General features: G+C 35.1%; 1 protein-coding gene across 1 annotated transcript; it reads right to left on the reverse strand.

Moving 5' to 3' along the window:
- Nucleotides 1–27,742, reverse strand: LOC137405755 (conserved oligomeric Golgi complex subunit 3-like). The gene is made up of 19 exons (XM_068092139.1): nt 27,581–27,742; nt 27,108–27,221; nt 26,356–26,462; nt 25,334–25,529; nt 24,439–24,531; nt 22,156–22,287; nt 21,787–21,905; nt 21,229–21,355; nt 20,805–20,896; nt 17,977–18,082; nt 16,958–17,152; nt 16,415–16,596; nt 11,986–12,082; nt 10,029–10,239; nt 9,676–9,758; nt 7,510–7,644; nt 5,720–5,917; nt 2,871–2,969; nt 1–437 (listed from the first exon to the last, which is right to left on the reverse strand). The coding sequence occupies exons 1-19, from the start codon at nt 27,740–27,742 to the stop codon at nt 411–413; spliced, it is 2,475 nt and encodes an 824-aa protein (XP_067948240.1). The 3' UTR covers nt 1–410.
- Nucleotides 27,743–27,795: the final 53 nt, after the last annotated feature.

A 27,795-nucleotide genomic window follows, 5' to 3' on the forward strand; every position in this document is an offset into this window, starting at 1 on the left:
TGGTTGTATCTTTCATTAAATAGAACCAAAACTCTGAAAAATGTAGGAATACATCATACCATCCGAAGTGTTTTACAAAATAGGGAAATGCCAAACCCAATTTTAAAAGGGCTAAAATAAAATATAAGTTAGTATATGGAATAAGAAGGCACACCGTACTTTACAACACGTTCATGCCTTGATGGGAATGCCCAAAAACAATCACGACAATCCTAGTATCTGGAATAGTTTATCTTCGAACTAAATGAAGATCTAGAGTGATGAACCAATAAATATAAGAAAAACCAAGAATTCAAAGTACACACATGTGTCCATTGCCTTCACAATTTCTGTTTACATCATATGCCTCAGCTGTTGTGATCAGCCAGTGATGAGGGTGATAGGATGAGCATGGTTAGAAAAGATGACCCTCACTTGCTTGCTAGTACCAACAGCACCTGTACACAATATACATCACAACATAAAAAGTACATAAAAAATAATTTCTAAATATAACTGAGAATACTTATTGCCATGACCTCACACTTAGACCTCAAACATCAGGTAACAGTTATTAGACTTGTACAAAGTAGCCAATAATTCTGACCGATTAAGCTTGCGCATGAGATCACAGTACTGTCAAAAGTTTGGTCCGTTCCTTAAGCCTAGTATTAGACAAGCAAGAAACAAATTGTATGGTATGAATCCATTTTAGTAAAATATATTGTACTCATTCGATACAAGTACGTATATATAGCTATCATATAGTTCAACACAGCCAAACCTTATTAAATAAAGTTAAGCCATTCTGGTATATTTCATTTGTATGTCAAAACCAACAATATGTCGGAGCAACCCTATTCTTATGAGAATACACCATATTTTATTCAACTCGTCTTACAACTTAAAACTAACAATAAATACTGCAGAAAATCACATTTAGTCTCAAAACAAATGCATTTGTATGAAAATATGTATAAAACAAAATTATGTGTAAAAAATAATTGATTAACACTTTCCCTTACGTTAAAGACTAACAAATGGAGCTGTAGCCTTGGTGATACATTATGAACAGCATAATTCAGTGAAATAGATGTTTTACAGTGTAGCAGCCAAATCTAATATGAACAAAAAAGTTACAGACCAATTTCGATAAAACCTCTAACAAGCTTTAAGCATATATATGGAGGCGGAAACAATTATATGGAGCTATTGGGCAATATTTTCCCATATATTTATATTCTCAACTTCCCCTAGTTTCATGCTTTTTCTTCACGAAAACTAGCATGTAGCTTGAGAGATTTTTTAAAAGAACTGAGCTGAGGAAAACTGTTCATATTTTTCTACTACCAATTTAAAAAAAACTAAATAAGGAAAATATGAAGCACAGTTTAATATTACTCGAACACTGAGGAAGTAAACTTTGTAAAGAAATACTGCAGGCATATGCACTGGCGTATGAAACCGCAACTTTGAACACCGTATGGTGAAAATTACTTCAGTAGAAGGGTCTAATAATTCCTTACAACTTGATATCCTATGTCTGAAGATTCCTAAGTCAGGGCCAAGGTTAGACTGGAGTAGAGAACTTTATGACATTAGTTGCCTCGTCCATTAACTTAGCAAGCTTTCTAATACCATGGGTGCAGAAGGTAAAAAGATTTCCAGTCTTCAAGCAATAAATATGCTCAAGTGGACTCAAATGTAAAGGTGAATGTGAATGAATAGACTGATGCTATCAGCGAGCAATCTTGAGACAAATTAAATTACACAACCTCCTCCAGTAACCACTACCAGTTACTGAATACGCAACCTACTCCAGTAACCGCTACCAGGTACTGAATACGCAACCTACTCCAGTAACCACTACCAGGTACTGAATACGCAACCTCCTCCAGTAACCACTACCAGGTACTGAATACGCAACCTACTCCAGTAACCACTACCAGGTATTGTATTATTCCAATAGTGATGTCATTGTTGACTAATCCAAAGCCACAGCCATAAAAATAAGAAAACTATAAAAATGAAGGTCCACTAAACTTGAAATGAACATTCATTAGTTTCATTAGTTTTAAAGGCATACACAGGAAGTTGAGTATTGTATAGCAGTGATAGAATCGTCACTCAATTTTGATGACAAAGCTGGTAAGATGAAGTTTCAGCCATGCCAGATCGCATCAACCGATGCTATGAACTTCCATACACAGGTGGTGGTTGATACAAGGTGGAGGTATACTCAACAAATAATGACGGAGTGGTAGGAATGTCAAGAATGCATTGTGGAGAGAAAACTGATGTGAACTATGGACATTATTTTAATACTTCCTGACCCCACATCACACTCGTTTCTCCGCTGAAGCAAATATGATTTGGGAAAGAGAGCGCAGCAATAGTACATCATCAAACCCAGTAATTTGATACACCCCAGTCAAAGAACTATTCTCTGAAATACTGACTCATTTTTATAGACTGACTAGCCAAATGCCCGGCGTTGCACGAGTAATAGAATAACCTTAATGAATTTGAGTAACTTATCTGGAAAGCTAGATCTTTATTAAAATCTTTACTAAAACAATACCGCGTTTTGGGCCAGCTTAACAATCGTTACGCCTAATGGTCAACAGTTCTAGTTATTAACCTGAAGGAAGCGCTTTAAGCGTGAGTATCTTAACCAATGTAATGATTATATGCCCAAAGAACTTATCGTATTCCCCGTAGCTTAATGGTTAAGTTTGTCACCTTTACATATGAAGGTTCAAAGATCAAATCCAATACCGAGCTGATTTTTTATTGCTAAATTTTAATTGCTATAACTAGACAAAGGGTTAAAAAAAAGCCAAACACTCAGATTTATATATAGATGAACCATGTATGCTGAATAAGCTCACCTGTTCCATAGTGGGACAGGCTATAATCTGTGACTCTTCCTCTCCGTACTCCTTCTCAATAACATCTATCAGCTGTTGGTATTGTTTCTGTACTCTAGCCTGTGTACACACCATTTACAATCACTATACGCATCACTAACAATCACTACATGTGGATATGATATTGTTAATGTACTTTAGCCTATGTACAAATCCCGCACGCTCAACATATACAGGTACATTGTTTATGAACTTCAGCCCATGTACATATCACTTAAGTTCAACACATACAATTATGACATTTATTGAACAGTGATAAGAAGATCAATCAATTAGTCTGAATGAGTAGACACGCATACGTGTTGAGACTATAGACTGCTAATCAACCCCAAACCCCTGTAGCCACCATATCTGCCACAGTAAGCTTACAAGGATGGCCTAAGATGAAATGAAAGCTATTGAATATAAGTGAGTGGACAGCAATACAACCCCGTGAGTGATGCAAACTGTCGCAGTTAAATTATATGCTGATATGACTACTCAAATGTTATACTTTTGGTTTAGAGCAACTCAACAGAAGTGGGGAGATAAATACAAAAGTGAAAACTGTAAAAAAAATGCTTTCTAAATGTTTTTTAAAGGTTTCATCTAATGTTCATTAAACACTCTGAAGCACATTCAAGGAGACACAATAATACTATTCCAAAAATGCTCCATATGAAAACTGTTAATGGGAATTTATTTACACATTAAATCACCAAACTTAATTAAACAATTTAACAGCCATCAATATGCAAATTGAGCTTAACACCTAAATCAAGCCGAAGTACAAAAAGTTTGCTACAGCCCTAGAAGTTTGCTATATAGAAGTATTTTGCTATATAAAACTCGGAAGGGCTATAGCAAACAAAAAGAAGAAATGGGAATTTTAACAATTTCTTACTATTATGCACACACTACTATTCAAGTTTGTTTGAGGTCAATGTTGAAAGAAAGTTACCATATGCCAACAATTATAACTTTCTCTGAAAACAAAAACAGAATAACAAATTAGTAGAATAAAACATTATTCTTTTTTATGAGGCTGATGGCAATGTTTTTACTTCAGCATCTCCTGTTCAGCAATATACGTAAGTTAAATCATAACTGCCACGAACAGCTTTCATTGTTTGTTCATAGGTAAATCAGACACGTTGATTCCGATTTTGTATCGAAATAAAGATTGGTCCGCTATCTGTCAAAGTCCTTTTTGTTTTTGAATGCTTTTTTACAACGATTTAATATCAGTGTCGCAATCGATACAACAAGCCCCGCCCATAAATATGTGCCGTATACTAGCTTTTAAGGGACGGAAGTTGAGGATGTTTAATCCGATCGAGAATTATAGAGATAGGTGACTTAAAACCCACTATTCTCTAAATTCAGCCTTCAAAATAATTTCAGTCTTTTCTGAAAGGTAGATAAGCTATTTAACATTGCTTGTAGCTTGTTACAGGATGTTTAAAAGGCTGAACCCCAAGAAAAATGAGCTAAAAAAGCACTATTTTATCACAAGCTAACATTGTTATCGTGCTTTTTTGAGCTTATTTTTTTTTGGCGTTCAGCCTATTAAACATCCTGTAACAAACTACTACGAGCAATTTTAAATAGTTTATCTACCTTTCATAAAAGACTGAGAAAATTTTGAAGGCTGATTTTAGAGAATAATAGGTTTTAAGTCACCCATCTCTGTAATTCTAGATCGAACTAAGCATCCCCAACTTCCGTCCCTTAAAAGCTAGTGTACGTCACATATTTATGGGCGGGGCTTGTTGTGTCGATTGCGACACCGATATGGAAACATTGTAAAAAAGCATCCAAAAACAAAAATGACTTTGACAGATAATGGACCAATCTTTATTTTGAGTACATAATCGGAATCAGCGTGTCTGATTTACCAATGAACAAACAATGAAAGCTGTTCGTGGCAGTTATGGCTTAAGAAGGATTAGAATGCTCACAAGAAATTTAAAAGGAGCTTTTAAAAGGTTTTGCTGTTGTTACAACAGGTTAAAAGCACATTTTAATAGTTGAGATTTTACAACAGTGTTTGAGTGACCGACGTGTATTATTTAGATAGATAAGTATAAAGGATAGGCTGAAAATAAAGGACAATTAGTATGTATATTGACTACTGTTGAGCTGCCACAGTACAGCTTTTCAAGATAATAACAGCAATCATAGTATGATAATAGTAAATAATACATTACTTAACAGAATGTTTTAGAAAATAATGCATTTGAGCCATAAATGGGATATTCATGGGGTTATAATACTGTAGCATTTGAGTTAATTTCCACTTTTTGTAAGTCCATTAGATGACTTGGAGAGTCATGGGCATTTAAGAGGCATGATAAAGGGTGTCACAAAGACTCTGCACTTTCACACTTCACAAACCGTAATAGGAAAGCAGGTCGATTGCTCTCACAATGATCTCACTGTGCCAGAGTATGAGAGAAATACACGTATTTTAGTTGTTTTTTAAATATATTTAATTCAATTTTAATGGATATTTTTGTACTGTGTAAAGGACTCAAAACACAAAAAACTCTAATGCGAAGTAGCAAAGAAACACTGCATATGACTTATTAGTGTGAGGCTAAGAACACTGCCGGACTGCAGCAAATATTTATATAGAACACGAAGAATTGACAACAGAAAGGTTCACGATGATGGAGCTAGCAATGCTGATTATTCTAATAACTTATATACATACCACTCACACACGACCCCAAATTCACATGCTACTGGTTAAATACACATACTTTTAATAAAGGGTAGAATATACTACACACTGGAAGGCTATCTCTTCGCGGTTATGTAGAGCTCACCTTGATTGGCTTAAAAAGAATAGCCTCAGTCTCCCTGTTAGCCAGATAAAGAGTCATACTCTTATGTATATTGGGGGTTGTTGCTTTGAGCACCCGATACGATTCAGCTACAAGTTCTCTGAGAGCTTCAGGCTTGGCAAAAGGTTGGCTAGTTAATAGTGGTGCCTCTCCTGCAGCCATTTTACGGATGACCTCAGCCTGTCAATAAAATAACGAAATAAACCAAAATGGATGAAAGATTTCACGATGACATTGCATATCAAAACTTGACTACTAACTGCTGCACTTTTACCAGTGAGCTAAATATAGACACGAGTCTATTCTAAACATGGTGCTCAGTCTATCAAACCTATCTTATAGTCTAAGACTGCTTAACATGTCAACATGTATGGCACAAAGGCTGAAGCTGTCAAAAATGTCAGTGAAATCATTGATTTAAGTTATACTAATGCTATGGAGTCGTCTTATTTATAACAGGTATTCTTCCCTCTAACGATAAGCCAATGACCATACAGCAGGCTCTTGCAACGGTGCTTATCTTTATTATAGTACTGCTATTAGGAACATTCAACATTGCACACATGACTTGATGTTGTATATGGTTCAACTTGTTTCAATTATTAGCAGCCGATAATGATGATTTCAAGTGAGCAATGTGAAAGAAAACAACTCCAACTGATTAAGTTACTAAGTCATTCACCAATGTCAAGTAATTGTACGCTGAGTGCCACTGACAAACTAATTGACCGTTCACTAGCTTTATGAGAAACAAGAGAAAACCTGAACGCATAATAGATGGCAGCCACTCAGGTCCACACAATTTATTGGAGACAAAGTAGAATACAGGGTAGTACTCATTTAACAACGGTAATTTCTGCTAGAAAACCAGCCGATAAACAAATTCGTTGTTAAATAGGTTGGGCCATTTCATCATCATTCGGCAATACGGTATACTGTTCCTCTTTTATACATTAAAACCTTATTTACTGTTTTGAAAGTATATTAAAGTCCGATGAACATTTTAGTTCTAAATTTTAAGATTTTAAAAACTTAATGAAGACTAAAATATCGGAAGTGAATGGCCCTAGCCATTTCGTCATCAATCGACAATACATACGGTATTTATTACTTTCTATTATGAATCCTTTTATTGCATATTTATATATAAATTATACTTATTGATCCTCAAGAAGTATAATACTTTTTTTTTCTTCGAAAGAATATAAGGATATTGAACTTAAAAATGAACACGAGGTACAGATATAGGCCTAGAAAGCATACAACTAATGTGGGAAGATACTGACAGAGTTCGGGAGATGGTGGCTACATTGCCTTAACCAACTTATCATACACATGCGACGGCATACTGTTACACCCACCACTCCGCTGCCACTACACCTAGTAATTACAAGGGGTCTGAGTTAAACGAATATTAGAACAGTTTTAAAGGTTGTCATTGCTCCGACTTGTCATTAATAAATGACTACCTCTACTTCAAAGCCTACCTGTACTAAGACAAGATTACTACAAGATATGTTTCCATTTTTACTTTAGTCAAATCACTCCTCCAGTTGTTTGGCTGTTTTAATAGTCAAATACAATCATCAATAATATCAACCAGACAATTTGAGTAGGATATTGACTTGGCCCAACAGGATACGCGAGTCACGAGAGCGGATCAATACTTCAGTGCCATGCGAGCTTCGGAAGCCTGAGAACCATTCACATCCAAAGAAGCGAAAGATGGATTAAAGATAAACAAAATGAAAGAGAAAGGTGAGTGATATAACCTTGGTGTGGAAGTCCTCCATTTTATTGACAAGTTGAAGAGAAACCAGCTCTATAAAGTCAGCGCACGAGACCTTCAGCTGCTGATCGACCTCTAGCTTGGAATCCATCAAGTATTCGGTGGCCTGTGGGGTGCCCTGCAATCAGAAATTCAATATGAAAATCACATCTACACTAGACAGGAACTACATCAGTAAACCACCTCAAGTCGCAACGCCATCCTCAAGGTCATTAACAACTCACAGGTGGTCAAATACAAAATGTGAGTTTTTGTTTGCATTAAGTACTTGAGCTAATAACTAATTGCATTTCGGTCCCAGCTTCTTACTGCATCCACCACTTTCAGATGTTTAAATTTAGATATTCAACAAAATAATTCCAAAGTTTTACTAGCCAACAATTGGTGTAGCTGTAAGCTGGAAACAGTTGTTGCAAGTAAACTTCGCAGGCCGATATTAATGATAGTACTCCAAATTCAAAATTCAATCGCAATAGTGTGGCAGGATTTCAAACTTACGTTATCTTATACTGATACAGGCATGAGATTTCTTATCTGCTAACACGTTCCATACGATACAGCAAAGCAACCCTTCATTAGAACACTAATTTAACACTCAACATGATTGTTGATATCGGCAGAAACATTTAAAATCTTGTATCAGTTCAAATACATCAATTTGCGTTTCGTAATAGAAAATTAAATAGCTAACCACAAACTTAGCATCTCACTAGAATCTCAAATTTCCCTGAAAATGATGATGCGACACTCAAAATAGCTTTCATGGTCAAACTTGGAACAAAACCTAAACAATTTTAATAATGAATATGACAGCTGATTATAACAGTTCCTGTGAGATAACACTGAATTCACCAAGTTATATTAACAGAAATTGTCATGGCATATTTTTGTCTATGTGATCGTTTCTTTCATTTTATATGTACGTATCGTGTTGTGGGAGAACGGCCAAATGAGAGGAAAGATGGCTTCCATGTAACGAACAATAACTGAAGGTTCAGTACTAACTATTCTTTAAGCTATTTATATATACAGTGCAACCTCTACTTATGAAATTCATTCATTCCTGAAGCCATTTCGTAAGTAGATAATTTTGTAAGCAGAAACACATTTTACATTACAAATGCCCTAATCTCTAACCAAGCCGCCGCAAAACTCGAAAATCATATTTGTATAAACACATGTAATGGTCAAAAACTGTAAAAAATACACGGTAGAATTATATGACTAAATAGCGAGAGTACGCATACAAAGAAAAACAGAGAAATGATGAATAAAACTACAAACGGTGTCTTTGTTTACCTATGGCGTTGGTCGTCTAAGAGTGTCTAAGCAAAAACCGTAGGGAGTGGGAGGATGGCGGTCAGAAAAAGTAGGCGTTGTATTATTGTCTTGGTTTTGTTTTACTCAGAATAAATGTTTTAAGAATGTACAGAGAAATTTTTGTTTACATGGGCATGAACTGAAAAACTGCCCTCATTCGCAAAACAGAACTTGAATTGTTAGAAACCGAAGTTGTCCTACTCTGCATTATGGGATATATGATGACTCCAAATTATAAAACAAACGAAAACAAAACACTCGTTGTCTTCTTACTTTCACTAGTAAATGTACTCCATACATTTACTAGTGAGAGTAAGCTTTCTACATCGTGTCATACAAATAGAAAGAAATTAGGCCTAAATACAAAACAAGAAAATGGGTCAAACTACCAAATGCGTGTCAGCCCTTTGTATCCAGAGACGTCTTTGGTAAATCAAAGCGAAATTGCTACCAAGAGGTTGCATAACTTGAAAATTCGTATGTACATATACATATATGTATATATATATATCATATATATATATATATATATATATCTATATATATATATATATCAACATGGCTAGGGTTTATCCCCCATGACATTCACTGCTTCACTGATGACTTCAAATATAGACGAAGCAACTGGCTGGAGTTGAGTTTAAGTATATATATCGATATATATATATATGTGTGTATGTATACCTGGACCTCTGGTATTGTGAAAAAGCCATACAACGGCCTATTTATAAGTTACAAGCCACAAACTGCCAAAATGATGTATTTCTGATTACCTGAAAAACACAGAAATTCGCCTAGATTCAACAAAACAACCCTTGAGTTAACTGACCTCCACCAAGAACTGAAGCAGTGAGTTATTAGAATTAAACTTGAAAAGATCAGAGCTCCTTTTCATGAGACCAATTGCAGCGTCTGCAACAGAAACCCAAGTAGGCATTGATGGTAGACATGAAAGTAGCAAACAACTCAGCTTGTTAAAATCAGAATGTTTGCATCAGCTGATCTTAGAGCCACAAATGTAAAGAGAATTTTATAATCCATTCAAATGCACAGTTTTCAGTAATACATAGAACAACAATAAATAACAATGATTACCCGGTGATAATTAAACAAGAACAATTTGAACTGATGAACAGCATGAGCAACTGCGGTAGAGAGACAACTCCCCAATGACAATCCTACCCTTGATGTGGCCGAAAGCTAGTTGAGTTTCTTTAACGGCGAAGGCAGCATGAAAAGGGCTGATCTGCTCTCTTATGATGAGCAAATGCTTGATATAGAAGAGCTGACCATCTAGTGCACTCTTCCGGCTCGTGATGAGTTTCTTGGCGATCTGCAGAGACTGGATGCAGAAGCTCAGCGCTTCTTGTGAGAGGCCTTGGAATGTTGTACTCTGCACGAGAAACCATATGATTACAAAAACTCGCTGCTTGCTGCTACCTTGAAACCGAAAAGTGTTAACCAAGTAGGTTACAGGTAGATTTGAACTGCTGAGTTAAAATCTAAATGTGAATTCGGGCTATGATTTGCACATTAAAGATGAACTAAATCCTAAACGGCTGATTTTAAATGTGATCAGATATAAAACCTAAAAAATAAAGGGGTATGTAATAATAATATTCTATTAAATTGTCAGATGCAAATCCTTTGGATTTGTTAACTGCCTAGTAGCCAACTATTTTGAAAGATTTATGACATTTCATGGCGTGATCCCTTAGGTTTTTGGGTTATATTTAAAACCCGATACCTTACAATAAATGATTAAAACTATTCGAATTGAAACTCAACTCTCTTTTAACCTTAACAAGTTTTAAGAAGTTTAAATATGCACAACTGAATCACCAATCACTTACATAACCATAAAATATCAGGTAATAAGTCGAAGGCTTTATGGGCATCTTGGATTAAGAGAATTAGCTAACTGGCACAAGGTTTCAAATATAAAACTCATTGAAACAGCTAGGCATATGATTTGCAGAAATTTACACTCGTAATTATAAAATTGTAATTAGGTCTGAAGTTTGGAGTGTCATTTTAAACTTCTATAAACTTTATATAAACTTTAAATAGTTTATATAATGGGTTAACACAACCATTGTCGATGAACAGATTTTCGGAGTAAAAAACCGCATTTTATTAATAAAAGGCAACATTCAACCCACATAGCTACACCTATGGCGCAAAATACAGCTTTGCGCTGACTTACAACCTAAGCGACTTATGTCTGATAGAATTTATGACTGCGACCACAATATTTTTATAATATTTAACACTTAGTACAGTAGTGAGTAAACATGGCGTCGCACCTGCCAGACAGAAAAAGAAATGATCTATTCAGACAACACTTGGCAGGTTTAAGAAAAAAGTTCCTTCCCTGACTCCTACTTCGGTGGTGGACCCAAACAATACAGTCTAGCACAAGTAAAAAAAGGCTTTCTTTAGTTCTGTTACAAGGGAATTTTTTCAATTAATTTTTTAATTTGTTGCGATGCCACAAATCAAATGCAGTAAATCCACAGGTATTTTCCATAACCTGAATTCGAAATACAGTAACAGTAAAATTTTTTCAACTTTTTTCAGTTTATTGTCGATAAGAATTTTGCTGCAATAAACAAAAAGACTGCTTTGAAAATAAATTGCATTCTGATTTTGTATTGTACGTTTTTTATCTTATATCTTTTGTAAATAAATCAAATGTAAATTATACCATGATTTTACCTTAACCTACAAGGTATTTGAAGATTAAAGGTAAGTAAACCTACCTAAGCTAGGCTTTACCCATTGTCAGTAAGAAACAACAAATAAAGAAGGGTTGGAGTAACTTGTGTGCAGTTTCTCAAAGGAAATCTGATGAAATTACAAAAAGGTTTAGAAAAAAAATAGAACAGCTCAAAGCTGATAGAACTTATTCAGTAAATGTACAAATCATATTACAGCTAATGTACAGAGCAACTTACAGCCTGTCAGTCTGAACGTAACTCAGTCGTAAGTTGACATGAACTTGCACACTTCAATGGTATGAGCTCAGTAGTAACACAGCTCCATTAGAGAATATTACATGGATTGGAGAGCAAAGCGAACATATCCAAACTATAGAATGAAAAACATAGAAAATGATTCTAGCAGAAAATAAACTTACATCAATGCAGCGAGAGAGTTTGGATAAGCAGACAAGGGTCTTGCGTACTGTCGGGTACCACATCCCATGCAGGTCAGCTGGTGACATTGGCATTGAGCTGTAACACGGTTGTAACGCTAATGTGTAAGTAAGAGTACGAGCTACAACTACTACCACTCTAATTCTATTTACATGAGTTGCATAAACTAGCAAAAGGTTTTAACTTATTTGTTTATCGTAGATAATAACAATGCATGTGCATAAAAATATAAGGCAACCAAGTGTATGATTGAGATAAAAAGAAAAATGACGAAAAGTTAGGGTATTTTATGAAATATTTTGTCAACCCGCTAAAGCCCTTAAAGGAATGGTAATTAATCTAGAAAAACTAAAATATTGATTTGAGATGCATAAGCTGAGCAGCTCTAAATGAACTCTGCTGTGTAACCTTTGGGTGTGTGTTGCATATACATAGCCTCAGCTTCATAGAAATATAAAGAACAATACTATCAACTTATGATGCCCAATAACTGCTTGTTATAATATCACTGTTGCCAACAATTGGTAAACAGAGTGCAGGGTCAGATAAAATCACAAACAAAACAAAACTAATACAATATCAAAGAGCACATTAGATTTTATGTGATGAATAACAATGTCATACAGAATTATTAACTTAGAACTGCTTGATTGATCAAGGAGATAAACTCCACATTTTGTGTCAAATAAATGCTTATTAAAGCATATGATTTTAGCAGATAATTTCTGATCTTATTCCTAGAAGTTAAACTTTTAGTTTTACTGACGGTGAATTCATAGAGAGAAAGAGATGCAGATTTAGTTGAAAAATAAAAGCCCCAAACTTGTGCAAAATAACAGAAACCTTCCAATTTTTTTCCAGTATTCTGAAGAGTATATTGTTAGAATGAATCATGTTACTTGAAATTACAGTCAAGCCATGACATAAGAAGTTAACCCATTCCAATATTTGTTTCAAATGTTAAAATTGACATGTGTGAAGCAAGTACTCTTGACAGAATGCGAGACTTTACTTCAGCGCCTTCCCCATCTAGACAAACTTCAAGGTCCTGATGAGCCATATTTAGATAAAACAATCCGTTAACACCATCTTGTTGAACAGAATAACAAAATTTCAGACCATTTGAAGCATCAGTTTTTTTCTAACAGCTTAAACTGTACATGCCTCGACCAGTCCCTTGATAAGGTAGAGAAATAATTGCACGCTAGTTTTACACAAAATGCTAGTCCGAGTTCTTAAATGCTTCAACCAATCATAATCAACATGGTGTTAAGAAATTGTTACATTTGAGCATGACCCAACAGAACCTTTAATGCTATAAATAATTCAGGGAATTATTTATAGCATTAAACCTAATGCATGAAGAAAATAATGAAAAATAACTAAATGTAAAAAATGAATTACAGTATGTTCTCACATATAAGCCTTTCTCACATATAAACCGACCCTAGCAAAACATCCCTAAAATTAGGGAACTCATAAGAATTCGCTTATAAGCTGACCCTATAAACCGTACCGCACCGTAAGTACCTATCGAAGCAAAAGGTTGCGGAAACGGAGCTGCTTTTGTAGGCTTAGTACAAAATGAGTCTGATTGGTAAGTAGTTGTATAATTAGCCTATCATGTCTCCGCTCAATCGAAAGAAAACAATAATCTGTTTGCGTTGAGCCAATGGAAAACATGTTTGTATCTCCTGCTGTCCTTAGTTTTGCTTTGCAAAAACACTTTACAGCAATATCTTCTTCGCGATGATCAAATGTAGGTAGCCATGTAGGTTACATAAATTGTAGATCAATTGACTTCTCTGATGATTATCTATTAGGCACCGGAAGTAGTGACAACGGGTGTTTATATTTAACAGTAATAACAGTGCCGTAAGCTATAGTAATAGTTGTAACACATCTGGCTCAGAACATGCTCAAATTGTCAACCATGGTAGTACGAAGGGGACAAAAAAGTGTTCGAACTTGTTCTGCAACACAATTGTGGCTTTTTATGGCATCAGATGATGTAAAATTTTATGCCAATTAATTCGGTCAAATGTTATGACAACTTAAATGTGCCAATGTCAAATATTTGATTTCACCAAATATTTAATTCCATCGGTAAAATTTTTTTTAAGTAGCTCAAAAGGTAACGATAGTGGTGGCCATTGATAAAAAAGCATTTTTAAGACACTTGTTTTCTTTTATGGATTACATCAGACATTATTTTCTTCTGTAAAATCTTTTTAACTATCCTTGCCACACTATTAACGCAATTGCATAAAAATTGAGCAATCACGCGATTGACTAACTAACCACAGACTGTTATCGCAGTCATAACGTACTATTGTTAAACAAGAGCTGTTTCGCGAGGCTGTTCCCACTCTTACAGTGAGAACCAAAGCTGGATAGAAGAAGGCTAAATGCTCTGGTTCCGTCTCATTTCTTTTTGAATGAATTTTCACATGCGGCATTTCCTTCAAGTGCAAGCAATCGCTACCATCCTAAACAAACTGTAACGGCTACCAGCGGCATGTCTACCGTGGTTCGAGTTGCAGTTGTTGAAATTAAGCTAGCATCATGCCATTTTGTGTTTCCAATCAGCGTTATGCGCGTATAAGCCAAATCCCTCGACTTGGTGAATTTTTTCGCATTCTAGAATCGGCTTAAATGCGGGGATATACGGTATATGTGAGAAACTAAAATACAGTCAAACATGGATAACTCGAACTTCATGGGACCGAGCAAAAGTGTTCGAATTATCAGAGCGTTCAAGTTATCAGAGCACTGTCACAAGTCCATGTATTTACTTATTTATTAGTAGATACATGTACATATGCAAACTATAATATAAATCAAAAGCACAAATGGCTTGTTTCAAATTAAATGCTTCTAATGTAAAGTTTAAAACGTTTTTATCAAAAAGTATAGAGATTTTTCTATCACTTGAGATTGGTTTGTTGTTTGAGGTGATGTTATTGCCAGGACGTTTTTAGATTGACATTGGCAAAACTTGATCGTTGTTGAAATGCTCAAAAGAAAAGACATCTTTTTCTTTTGAGCGTTTTACCCACGATCAATTTTGCCGATTTTTCTTGAAGTTTATGCAAAGATTACCTTACTTTACCTGGGATTCGTTAAGAGCAACACTTCGAGGCAGTTCAATTAAAAGTTTTACGAGGTTTTACGGTACATTGTATATCACTCACGCTTTTTGAATGGATACTTATTGAATGTACACACGTATTCTGTGTTTAGGTCAAACGATGAATAGTTTTTTTAGCTAAGACAACGTATACGTTTAATTACAACAATTTTTAAGACGTTTTAAACATTCAACATTCCGACGTTGATTCAACACGGAATCAACGTCGGAAAACTATTCGTCACGGGCTAGCCGGGTCACGCACTCAAGGATTTTCGCCACGCACATACAAAACAACATGCTATTTTTGTTTTGTATGTGCGTGGCGAAAATCCTTGCGCGCGTGACCCGGCTAGCCCGTGCTATTCATCGTATAGCAGTATAAATCAAATTTGACCAAACCTTTAGAAAAGTCGTTGACAAAAATATTTTGCCGATGGTGGTAATAATGCTTATGAATTACGAAAAGATGAGGTATGGCTTTGAATAAAGTGATTTTCTAAAGCGATAACAACCGTTTCGGTAGCCGTTGGGCAAAAAAACAGTTCGAATTAACAGTGTTGAGTTCGAGTTATCTATAGCAATTTATCATTACGTGGGAACGGACCAAAGAAACCGTTCGAATTAACCATGTGTTTGAGCTATCCGTGGACGAGTTATCCATGTTTGACTGTATATCCAAGTCATAATCAATAAAAAAATATTATTATTACTTTGCCTATGACTTGCGAATTGAGGAGTAGCCTTAGCAATAGAGAAAAAGGATAGTGAGCAGGAAGAGGTCCCGATAGAATTAAAGAATTATTCCAACATACTGTACATATTTCTAAGTTTTATTACACCTAACTTTGGTTAAGTGCAACTTAGAGGAACTTTGGATGTTGTATGTTAAAGGTTGACTTGCAACAAAATTCACATTACAGTTATTTGGTATCAAAAGATTCACCATGTCTTACTCTGTTGTGTTGTAAGTGCCAAATATGTGGAAATATTATCAAATTTATTATTAAATTACAAGCTCTTAAAAGCTCAAAAACGAACAGAAAATCGCAGCCACACAAGACCGCCGTAGTTTGGATTCCTTTTCCAAAACGGCTCAAATGTGATGTAGTTGTGAGAGATGGTTTCTGTTTACACTTCTGTTTACTCTGCATTTTAAGACATATTTGCACAAATTTTATGTCATATGTTAAATAAGTATGTTAAATAGTAATTGCTATCCGCTACCGGATTTTCTTAAAACCGCATCAAAGGCAATAAGCACCTTGCAGTAGATATACCTGCTGTGTGATACAGTGAGGGTAGAGGTGTGAGTATTGGGTGCCTGTGTCTGCGTACCATTGACTGCTCCACTCACTATGGCCTCCACCTCTTGGCTCTCAAGTGAGTGTGTTGAAGAATTCATTGAATTGCTAGAGAGCTGTTGTTTCCTCTCGCTAGCCTTCATGCTCTCAGCAATGCTCTAGATGAAGAGAAACACAACATAACTCATCTCATTACCAACAGCCCAGTATCCCTTGCAATCGTCAGTTTATTTGGAGATGTTCTAGGTATTCAAGAGCTGTGTTGACCAATTCTGCTCACTACAGTTAGTTTTGATACTATTGCAAGGCTGTATGTATACTCACTACTGATATCCTGCATTAAAAAAAAAGAAGTTACGCAAAATAACTGTGATAAATATCAATTAATCAAGGAATGTATCAAACGTACTATTCACGATTTGCAATACACTCAAGGATGCCAACCGAAATAGATGATTCACATTTAGCAGCATGCAATAGTAAAAGATATCAGGTCTTGTGCTCCTAAGCCACACTAACCTGCATCATCTGAAGCTTGTCTGGATAGGCGAGGTCGCCAGAGGCTGGTTTATACTTGAGAATATCTGAGTCAATGTAGATGTAGGTCCTATACACAAGCCTTTCCTGTACATCCTGCAGCATTTGTAGAGCTACCTTTTCGAATGACTGCAGGGGCTGAGGGTTATTCTGCACATGGTCTTCTAGCATCTCAACCTGAACACACAACAAAAGGTCTCACGGTGAACAGAAAATAAACAGATAATAGCAAGCTATGACTGGAGACGATCTCAATTTTAATGGACAGAATAGAATGATACTTCACTTACGAGTATCAAACAATTTATGACCAGGTTAATAAATAATACTAGGATAATACATGATAATGCATGATGACATACGACAAAAGGATAAAATTAGATAACAGGTCAACGCATAATAACTGGATGTGAGATAACATAACTGGATAATGTACAATAACAGAACAATGAGTGACAATGGGATAATGAATTATAACAGATTAACGAGTGATAACAAAACAAAGTATGATAACAGGATGTGAGCTAATACAATAATGCATGACATGAAGATAACAAATGACATCATGGTGAAGAGCATTAAAAGGGTAATGCATAATAATAGAACAATGTAGGATAGTTGGATAATGCTGGATAACATATCATATGACAATGGATGACAACAAGATAATAAACGATATGAATGGTAAACCACGCCACCATGATGATTGATATCAGAATACTACAATAGCACGTGACTTCAGACTAACACAGGAGAACAAAATAATGCTGAATGCATGACACCATGTAAACCAAAATACATGTATACTACCAACATTACGCATGACACGAAGTAAGCATGTGATACTAATATTACATATGATAAAAAACGCTTCGTAGCCATAAGATCCTAGATTACAGCTAGAAATCATGTGAACATTCAAAGTAAATTACTTCATAGGTGCTATAGAAGCCATAACCTAGGGCTGACATGAGGTGAGGACAAGTAACAGGTGAGCTTACCTTTAGAATGCTACATAGCTCAGCTAGGGTTTCCATGTGGTTTATATGGATAATGAGAGGTCGGAATGCGTCATACAGGTAGTTACAGAGTCGCTCCAGAAAGACACTAAATAATAAGGGTAGTTGAAGTAATACAACTTCTTACAACACTAGGCCTTCATATCAGAATATAGGGAAAGACATTTTATACCAGATACAAACTCATACAAAGACAAAACCTTGATGGTTATGTAAATTTATTTTCAAACTTTGTTACCAATATTTACAGTTGTAACTTTGACAAGTATCTATATCTATTTTATACACAATTATTGTCGTAAACATGTGAGAAATACTAATATTGTAAAGGACAGCCTTTTATATTGGACTAACCCTTATATTTAACTTAGTTAATTTATGCCTTAACGAAACTAACAATGCTGAGTCAATGCGTGTGAGTGGTGCAGTGAAACTATTTGGCTGGGGTGCGTTTTCGCCGTTGCGATGTGTCCGGTCACGGTGCGGTATCGGCCGATAGTTTCAGTGCCGTTTTCTCAGTTAGTCATGCAGAACGGCTTAGGATTACCTACGCTTTTCATCTAGTGCAGATCAGTTGGTCACACCGGTCTCTGTAGTTTGGTTGAGTTAATATACCGTGTATTGGACAACTATACCACTCTATTCTTAAGTACAAGGTATTTACCATTTAATATTTATCCAATTTCTGATTTTGTCGTTTTTCTTTTTAACCAACTTGAATTATTTGCGTATTAATATTTCTTAAAATCTGTTTTCTTTATTAGTTAGAAACCACTACGGCGAGACAACTCATACATGATTATAAACTAACATAAACCTAGCCGTACCAGAACATTAAAGGGCAAAAGGTAATTACTAATCTTTTTTTATAAACGTATTTCTTATCGCATTCTTGCCGATTTTACGTATTTTGCTCTTAACATTACGACTTTTATTTTAGCTTTCACCGTGCATACCAAGAACTGGCACGCATAATAAAATAACCTATTCAACCTCAAAGAATTGTGTCTAGTCCTATTGAACCCGTAGACGCATACCCTTAGACATAACCTGGTACAGCTACAAATATGTATGCAAAAAGTATCCAATATCAATTCAGTACAACTTTGTTGGTAACGCTGAATGGAACAACCATTATTATTTTTATTTACTGCAAGGTCAGCTCAACAGCACAAGCTCTTCAAGATACTCGAGCACTGAAACCTTTTGTATAAAAACATGCATATACGGCATGGTTCAAGCAGACGGCTTATCCAGGTCAGGACTAAGATGCTGCATGGCAGGATAACTCCTTTTTTGATGATGTAATAAACAACAAAGCAATATTAAACAATACAAAGCAATACAAAACAAAGCTCCACCAGAAGCTATCCATCAAAACTTTGAATAAGATGATACTGGTACCTCTCGATACTGGTACAAATGAGATATCGAACTGATTTTGTCTGACCGAACGAGAGAGAATGTAGAGGCTCTTCCTACAGAGATAATACAATTGTCCGCGTGAAAAGAATTGGCCTTGGGGGCGACATAACAATTGAACCTTACGAAAAACCGAAAGTAAAAGTTCAAGAAAACACAAAAAAGCATTGTGTTTTTACAGTTAATAGAATTCATAAATTTTCAAATAATACGTCCTTTAGCATGTGCATACGCTATACGGTATATGGTAATGCCTTTGATCAATATGCATTGTACAGCTTAGTAGTAGAGCGCATAGATTTAAAACCTGCAGTTGCAATCTCCGTGCGTTCGAGTCCAGCAAAAAGTGAAATTTTAACCCTCTGAACCCTGGCTGTTCTTGTCAATGCGTGTCAATAACCCTGGGCAATTTTTCCAACGATCCGAAGTTTTTAAACTTTTATTAAATATATCTAAATGTGCACATAATACAATGATATTTGGTAAAACACTAGTAAAAAGTCAAGCAACCCACAACAAATGTCATCAAACAGAAAAAAACAGTACTTACACCATTATTCGGGCTATAACTATAAAAGTTCATGCGATTTTAAAAACTCGTAAAAATTTTTATAGTACTACCATATCTATTGAGCACATGTTCATCATCATTTCATGCCTCAAAATATACTGGAAAATTATTGTTAGTATCATCAAATTCTTTATTTGCATCACAATCATTTATGACCTACATATCGATTTTTTAACGATACCGCTCTAATTAAATTTGTTATTATAACGAAGGAAGTAGATAAAGATATTTGAAAACTGTTACAAATGCAAGTGAAATGTCCGGTATAACATTCTGTGCAAGAATTAATTTGATTGGTTTACGCTGTTACTTTGAAACAGCCTTTGTAAACAAAGCCATGTGAATGCTGAAATTCTGGCCATTAGGGATTCTGACACACCCTAAGCAATGCCGGAAAACCAGCCGTTAGGGTTCAAAGGGTTAATAACCAAAATTTTAATGCTATAGCCGGACAGACGGACGGATATCCCAACAAACGGACAAGCTTTGAGATATATAGATATAATGGGAGAAGTTATAATTGGGTGGTGGCGCAAATAAGGCAGGAAAAAATTGCGTTGCGGATTAGGTAAAAAACAAGAAGGGTGAGGGTTAATAGCATTTGTAATTTTGCAAATTTTATAAGCATCTGTACGTGCAAAAAGATAAAAAATTCTACATCACAAATGAACTGGTTTAAGGCTATGCCGATGAAACAAGAAAATGGCCAGTTTAAATTATTTAGTTCCAAACACTACACAGAATTATGGTTAAAATGAATTTGGAAAAATGTTCCTTATTGGCATTGTCATTCTTTTGCCAGCTAAAAGTTACTTACTCAATGGATTCACAAGGCCGACTGAAGAAATGGTGATAGAGTTGATATTCGTCTTGACAGATGTGCACCATCAGAGCGCAACCACTTCTCATCTGTCACACATACGTACACAATCAGCATGTTAGACAAGTGCAGATGCATGTCTGTATTGCAGTTTCATAGTGAAAAGTATGAAAACATTGGGCGAGCCAAAGAGACTATGGACAATAGACATGGCCGATCACAACAGACGAAAGGATATATCCTGTAGACAATCTAACAAAGATTGCTCAACCGGTGTAATTATTACTGTACCCTAAACGTTGAGTAGTAGTATTAAATACTAGGAACTAGGCTGAAATTTTGAACATGATTGAAGCCAAGCAGTTAATTTGTGTGATTGCATGACTGTACCTAGAATCCCAATCACTCAAATAGAACCCACCAAGGCACAGTGATCAGTCTTGTGTTTTACAGTGAGGTCAATGACTGCTGAGGAGACACTTGGTTCTATCAGAGTTTCTCGTTGATTCACATAGCACTGATGACAGTCTGTGAGAAGCTGCTGGTACCTGCAGAGCATGTCATCAATAATTTAACTAACCGTGAGTGTCAAATCTAAAAATCCCCAAAGAACGTAAAAAGTATCTTTTAATGCTATATGCCGGTGGCTAATTGTGGTCACGAGCCATCCTAAACAGCTAAAACATGTCGTGAGTCTGAATGCCACTCCCAAACATGTGCCAAGAGACCTCAACAAAATGATCAAAATTGAATAAAATTTGATTTGCTCCATCGGTTAGCCAAATGGTAAAATCTCCCATGACTACGGTAATATCGACATGTTCTAGGATAGAGTAATATTAAAAATGTACGTTAAAGCAAATTATATTTTCCTAAACAAACTAGTAGCCATAGACATATGTATAGTCTACAGGAGTCATAAGTGATGCATTGTGAGCCAAAGACTTGGTTGACTCAGTGTTACACTTGACTGACTTACGATGCATTTTTGTCGACTCGTCTCTCGATTTGCTCAATCAATGATTTGACTCGAGGTGCATTCGTTCTAAACTTTCCATAATATAGAGTAAATGCATCATCATTGACCGATGTTGAGCCCTGCAAATGAAACCATTCACCTAACGTATATGATTGTAGTATTCCACCTTCCCTCAGTCAAAATAAAAGGGATGGATTTAACAACAAATTATGTTGACATGTTCAACCAATCGCATTCAAGAAAAAATGAATGTATAAGTAGATTTATTAATTATTACATACAGTCTCTTTGCCTAAAGACTGACGTCATGGACACCACAAAAAGCACAAAAAAGATTTCTGACTAAGATTCTTTTAGCTGCATACAGACCTTAGAAGAGGTTTGGACATTCTGTGTAGCGGTAGCGAGAAGGTTAGATACGTGAGTCTTGATGAGAGATAGAGCTCGAGCTAAGCTCTGATGGAACTTGAGCAGAAATACGGATGAGTCTTTATAACGTGGCTATAACAAGGCACAGGTGATCATGTGACACAACAGCCTTGACTGGAGTAAAAAATTTACAAGATGAAATAACTTCCACAAAAAATGATGAAAATTATGAAAAGACAAGTCAAGTGTTCTTAAATGAGGTCTCCAAATCAACAAAAACTGGATATGAGTTGGTAAATTTCAAGTATACACTTATTGCACACACTGATGGATCTTTGCATCTTTTGACTGCAGTTATAGTACCATTTCTTACATTTCACTCAATCGAATAATCATGTGTCATACTTGGCATCCAGTGTGTTTGAAACGCTACTATAAAGCCATTCATTCTCAATGTAAAACTATTGAAATTTAAACAGAACAGAAATTGCATACCATGTTTATCTAGAAAAGAGAATATTTTCAGCACGTGGTTATATTTATACCGGCATTGAGTAAACAGAGACTAGATTAACTCTACAGCTGTTCTATAAACTGAATACAATAGAGATCATAATCGAATTGTTTTAGCTCTCATACACATAAATTTTTAGACAATATAATAATACTATAATTTAAAATCTAAAGAGTACTTAGCAGTTAGTCAATCACTACAAATTTGTTTGAAACAGATATTAGACTTGTTCTCATCAAGGGATAACTTCAAAAAGCTTTCTGAAGTTATCACTTGATATTGTTAAAAAACATCAAAAAGCAACCAAAACTATAAAACTATCGACGTGACAACTATCACATTAACGTTAAATAAAACTGAAAGTGTCAAGGCCAGACATGCCCAAAGTCCGGCCCGCGGGACAAATGCGGCCCAGGGTCAATTTTCATCCGCCTCATCATCAGCCTGTCATAAAATCAATAACGTCTGGCCCGCCCGTAGAATTAACCCTTTGAACCTCTGATATTCCAGCATCGCGTAGGGTGTGTTAAAATCCCTAAAGGCTGGAATTCTGGCATTCACATGGCTTTGTTTACAAAAGTAGGTTCTAAGTAACAGCGTAAACCAATCAGATTATTTCTTGCACAGAGTGTTTGACCAGAAATGTCTCATCCATTTGTAACAGTTTTCAAATATCTTCACTTCCTTTAATTTAATAACATACTTTACTAGAACAGTATCGCGAAAAAAGTGATACAACTCGTTTGTTAGCAGGTCATAAATGATTGTGATGCAAATAAAGAATTTTATGATACTAACTATAATTTTCCACTATATTTTGAGTCATGAAATGATGATTAACGTGTGCTCAATGGATATGATGCTACTGGAATATTTTTAAAAGTTTTTTTAAAACGTACGAATTTTTATAGTTTTGGGCCGAATAATGGTGATGCACTGTTTTTTTCTGTTTGATGACATTTGTTGTGGGTTGCTCGACCTTTTTACTCATGTTTTACCAAATATTATTGTATTATGAGCATGTTTAGTTATATTTAGTAAATGTTTAAAAACTAAGGATCGTTGGACAGGTTGCTTACACAGGGTTACTGACACCACTGAGAAAAACGACCACGGTTCAAAGGGTTAATAAATTGGGCAGAAGCGCTGTTACCTGTGTGTTAACAATATAAAAATCCAATCAACATTTATAGTACTGTCATATCTTAAATAAGCCCTCCACTTGTTGATATGCCTATTACTTGTTCATTTTTCTGTAATTGTGTTTAAAAACTCTATAAATATTAAACTGTCATAGTGAGATGTTGTTATACGTTTCAAATGTAATTTGTACCCAAGAGTACAATTACTTCTGTTTAACTGTTACAAAAAAGTAAGTGTTAAAAAAGTGAAGTTAAGTGATTATTAAATTTCAATTATAATGTCAATGCAATTTTGATATGCATGTTTCAAAGAAATCAAAACACATACTTAAGATAACTGAAATTAGAATAAAAAAGCAAATATGAAACACAGATTGGTTCGGTAAAATCTATTTAAATTAATTGCTGTTATATGTAAAAAATGTCTGCCTAAGTTGGCCCCATAAATTTTTAACACGTCAAATCTGACCCCTTTGCAAAGAGATTGGACACCCCTGGACAAGGTCATTTATGAATGCTAGACTCAGTTCCTATGCTTGGCTTAGAGTCTTCCACTCAGAATGAATGCTATTAGAAGACTGCCACCAAGAGTTTATTGAGGCATGGGGAATCCCAAGTTTGACTTACGTTAGACTGTATGTATGAGATACATTCATCTATCCTCGTAAGCATCGGGATAAATCCTTCACTTGTCACAGTCAGAGATGATGTTCCTAATTTCTACAAACAGAATTGATGATATGCGATAAGTCAATTGATCAAATATAACAAGATTTACTCTAATACTTGATTCTGTGAAAAAGATTAAATGAAGATGCAACAGTTTGAGTAAATGTGTGGACACAAATGTAGCAGAACGAAAAACCCTGCTTGCGCAAACATCTTTCACACAAGACTAACTACTTGAATGTCTTGTGCAAAAGATATGTGCATACTCATGTATATGTATACTCATATATATTTCAGGTATGCTTATATATATATACGCATACCTGAAATATAAGCATATACATGTATATATATGCGTATATACATATATATATGCGTATATATATATATATATATATGCGTATATATATACATATATATGCGTATATATATATATATATATGCGTATATATATACATATATATGCGTATATATATACATATATATGTATATATATACGCATATACATATATGTATATATAAGACCTTCAGATATATATTTTATATATATACATACGCATACTCACATATACGTCTTACACTTCTAAGATCTTACCGCATTATTTCAAGAGGTTAGTTAGATAAAAAAAGGTACAGAGAGGAAGCATTCATTTCAACTAAGATTTTCAAAACAATATTGTTGCCTATTAATTAAAAAGCTTGCCCTGTAAAAGTTGTCTACTCGCAGAGTACGTTGATAAGTTGATGCAAACGGGCCATTGTTAAAACACATTATTAAAATAAAACCATAAATGTAAATATTCTTAAATGCAAGCATGTTAAGAGCTGCAATGCGACTCATAGATCAACTTACACTGTTAATTCTATCGAGCTCATTAAAATAAGAGAGTTTATTCTGTATCGCCTCAGCGACATTCATGAGATCAGTCTGTTCTTCAAGGAGGTGCTCGCACGACTGATGCAGACTTGTCGTCTTTGTAGAGACAAAATCATGCTTTCCTTGCAAGTCATTGAGCAGCTCCAGAGAAGCGCCCACTTCTTCCAGCAACCTATTATAAAGACAACCTGTGACAACTCTATGATATGAGCAATGCAATGCTAATTTTTGCAACGAATGATTTAGCCAAATGTGTTTGGTGAAATTTAAAATGAAATTTTTTAATTAGCGATCGGAAAATTCAAAGTGCAGCATGAATTTGAGTAAAAACCTTTGGAAAAGCTTTGCATGCTTATTGAGATTTAAGTAGAAGTTCAAATTATGCAACAGTTTTTTTCAAATGGAAAACTACATAATTTTGAATACAATCTGTTAGCAAAACTTTGCATGTATTTAATGATATTTGGACAAGTTTGATAATTTACAAATACATCACACTGTATTAATATTGTTAGCGGAGAACTAAGAACTGAACTTTCGCTCTACTTCAATAGAGAGAGCAGACAATATACATCAACAGTCAATGAGATAATCTCAATATATCTACTACCCTATCTGGTCAACATAGATAGGTGAGAGTAGGTGATATACATAAATAACCAATGAGATTTATTTACCCTATCTGGTCTACATATATAGGTGAGAGTAGGTGATATACAAAAACAACCAACAATATTTATCTACCCTATCTGGTCTACATAGATAGGTGAGAGTAGGTGATATACATAAACAACCAACAATATTTAACTACCCTATCTGGTCAACATAGATAGGTGAGAGTAGGTGATATACATAAACAACCAACAATATTTATCTACCCTATCTGGTCTACATAGATGGGTGAGAGTAGGTGATATACATAAACAACCAACAATATTTATCTACTCTATCTGGTCTACATATATAAGTGAGAGTGAGTGTAAGTAAGATTTATCTACCCATCACAGCGAGACTTGAAATCCTGAAGCTGACTAATAAAATCTGTATATTCTCCTTCCTCATCTCTCTCCATCTCCGCTTGAACATCACAGAACCAGCTGTAGAACTGACCAAAACAGAACCCGGTGTAAAAAATCAAAACGATCAAAGAATGAAGATACAAAGCCACAAGCTAAATCGTTGTATAGTAAAATTACCTTTCATGATAATGAACATAAAAAGTGGCTATGATGATGAGTTGAGCAGCTAATGTAGTACAAGACTTGATGCCACTAACTAGAAACACTAACTTTAAATTGTTATAATTTACAAATTTGACATTAATTATCAAAGGATCAGAGCATAAAAAGGTTTACAGAAGAATTTTGACATTTGCTACTGTCATTGACAATATGAGTTGATATACAGCAAAAACAAAAATTCAGTAACAAATTTATGAGAAAAAAACAAAACAAATGAATGCTATCCAAAAATATTTGGAACCAAACAAACAAAAAAGTTCTTAAAAGCGGAGACAATGATCATTGTTGCCCTTCAACCTCAAGTAATCCATATATTCAGAGAGGGATGGTGTACTTTGTAATGCATCCAACCAGCCATTTAATTGACCATCATATGAAATTGTTTTGAAACATAAGGGCACATTCAAAAAATAATTATATTCAATGAAGAGAAAAGTTGAGAAAAAAGAATTAAAACATGCAAGCCGTAAATCTTTTCCACAATGAATGTAAATTTACTCAATACTAACCTGTTGCGTATTAGTAATATCTGTTGAACAGAGGGTATCGAGCAAAGCATTCTTTTGTTTGCTTGTTACATCTGGCAGGACAGCGCCACTGGTTTTTTCTTCTTCGTCAACTAACTAAAGAAGGACGCTTTGGTGTATTAGTTGAGAAAAATCAGAGCCATGCACTACTGATTATTTAGTAGTTATAACTTATAATTTCTCAGTGCCCCGAATCTCATAACCTGGCTAGGCGTGTTGTTAACAAAGAGAAGTCGGGTTTAAACGGTGCAGCTAGGAAACGCAATATTTCAGTAGTTACAAATTGCGATGAAAATCAGTCTAATCGACAAAATATAAACACATCCAAAAAATAATTTGCCAGCAATGGTAACACGATAAAAAATACTTTGCATATCTCTTCATTGCATGCATATTCAATACACAACTGGTATAACAAACCAATGCAAACTAAAAAAAGCAAATAATTTGTTTACCGATGCAGACAACGGCCTTCTTAAAGAAGTAGATGTTAATTCTAATATACAATCTTTTTGAGAATGTGATAGTGCTGCTGTGCAGTTGTCCGGTGAATCCCATTTTGACAAACTTTCTCTTAGTTGTTTGGATGTTAAACCGGAAGCAGACGTGTCGGCCATATTGAATGAAAATGTTAGCTAGCAATATCATTCTTTTCACGGAAAGCATTTAA

Source organism: Watersipora subatra, chromosome 10 (genome assembly GCF_963576615.1).
Source record: "Watersipora subatra chromosome 10, tzWatSuba1.1, whole genome shotgun sequence".
Classification (NCBI taxonomy): Eukaryota; Metazoa; Bryozoa; class Gymnolaemata; order Cheilostomatida; family Watersiporidae; genus Watersipora; species Watersipora subatra.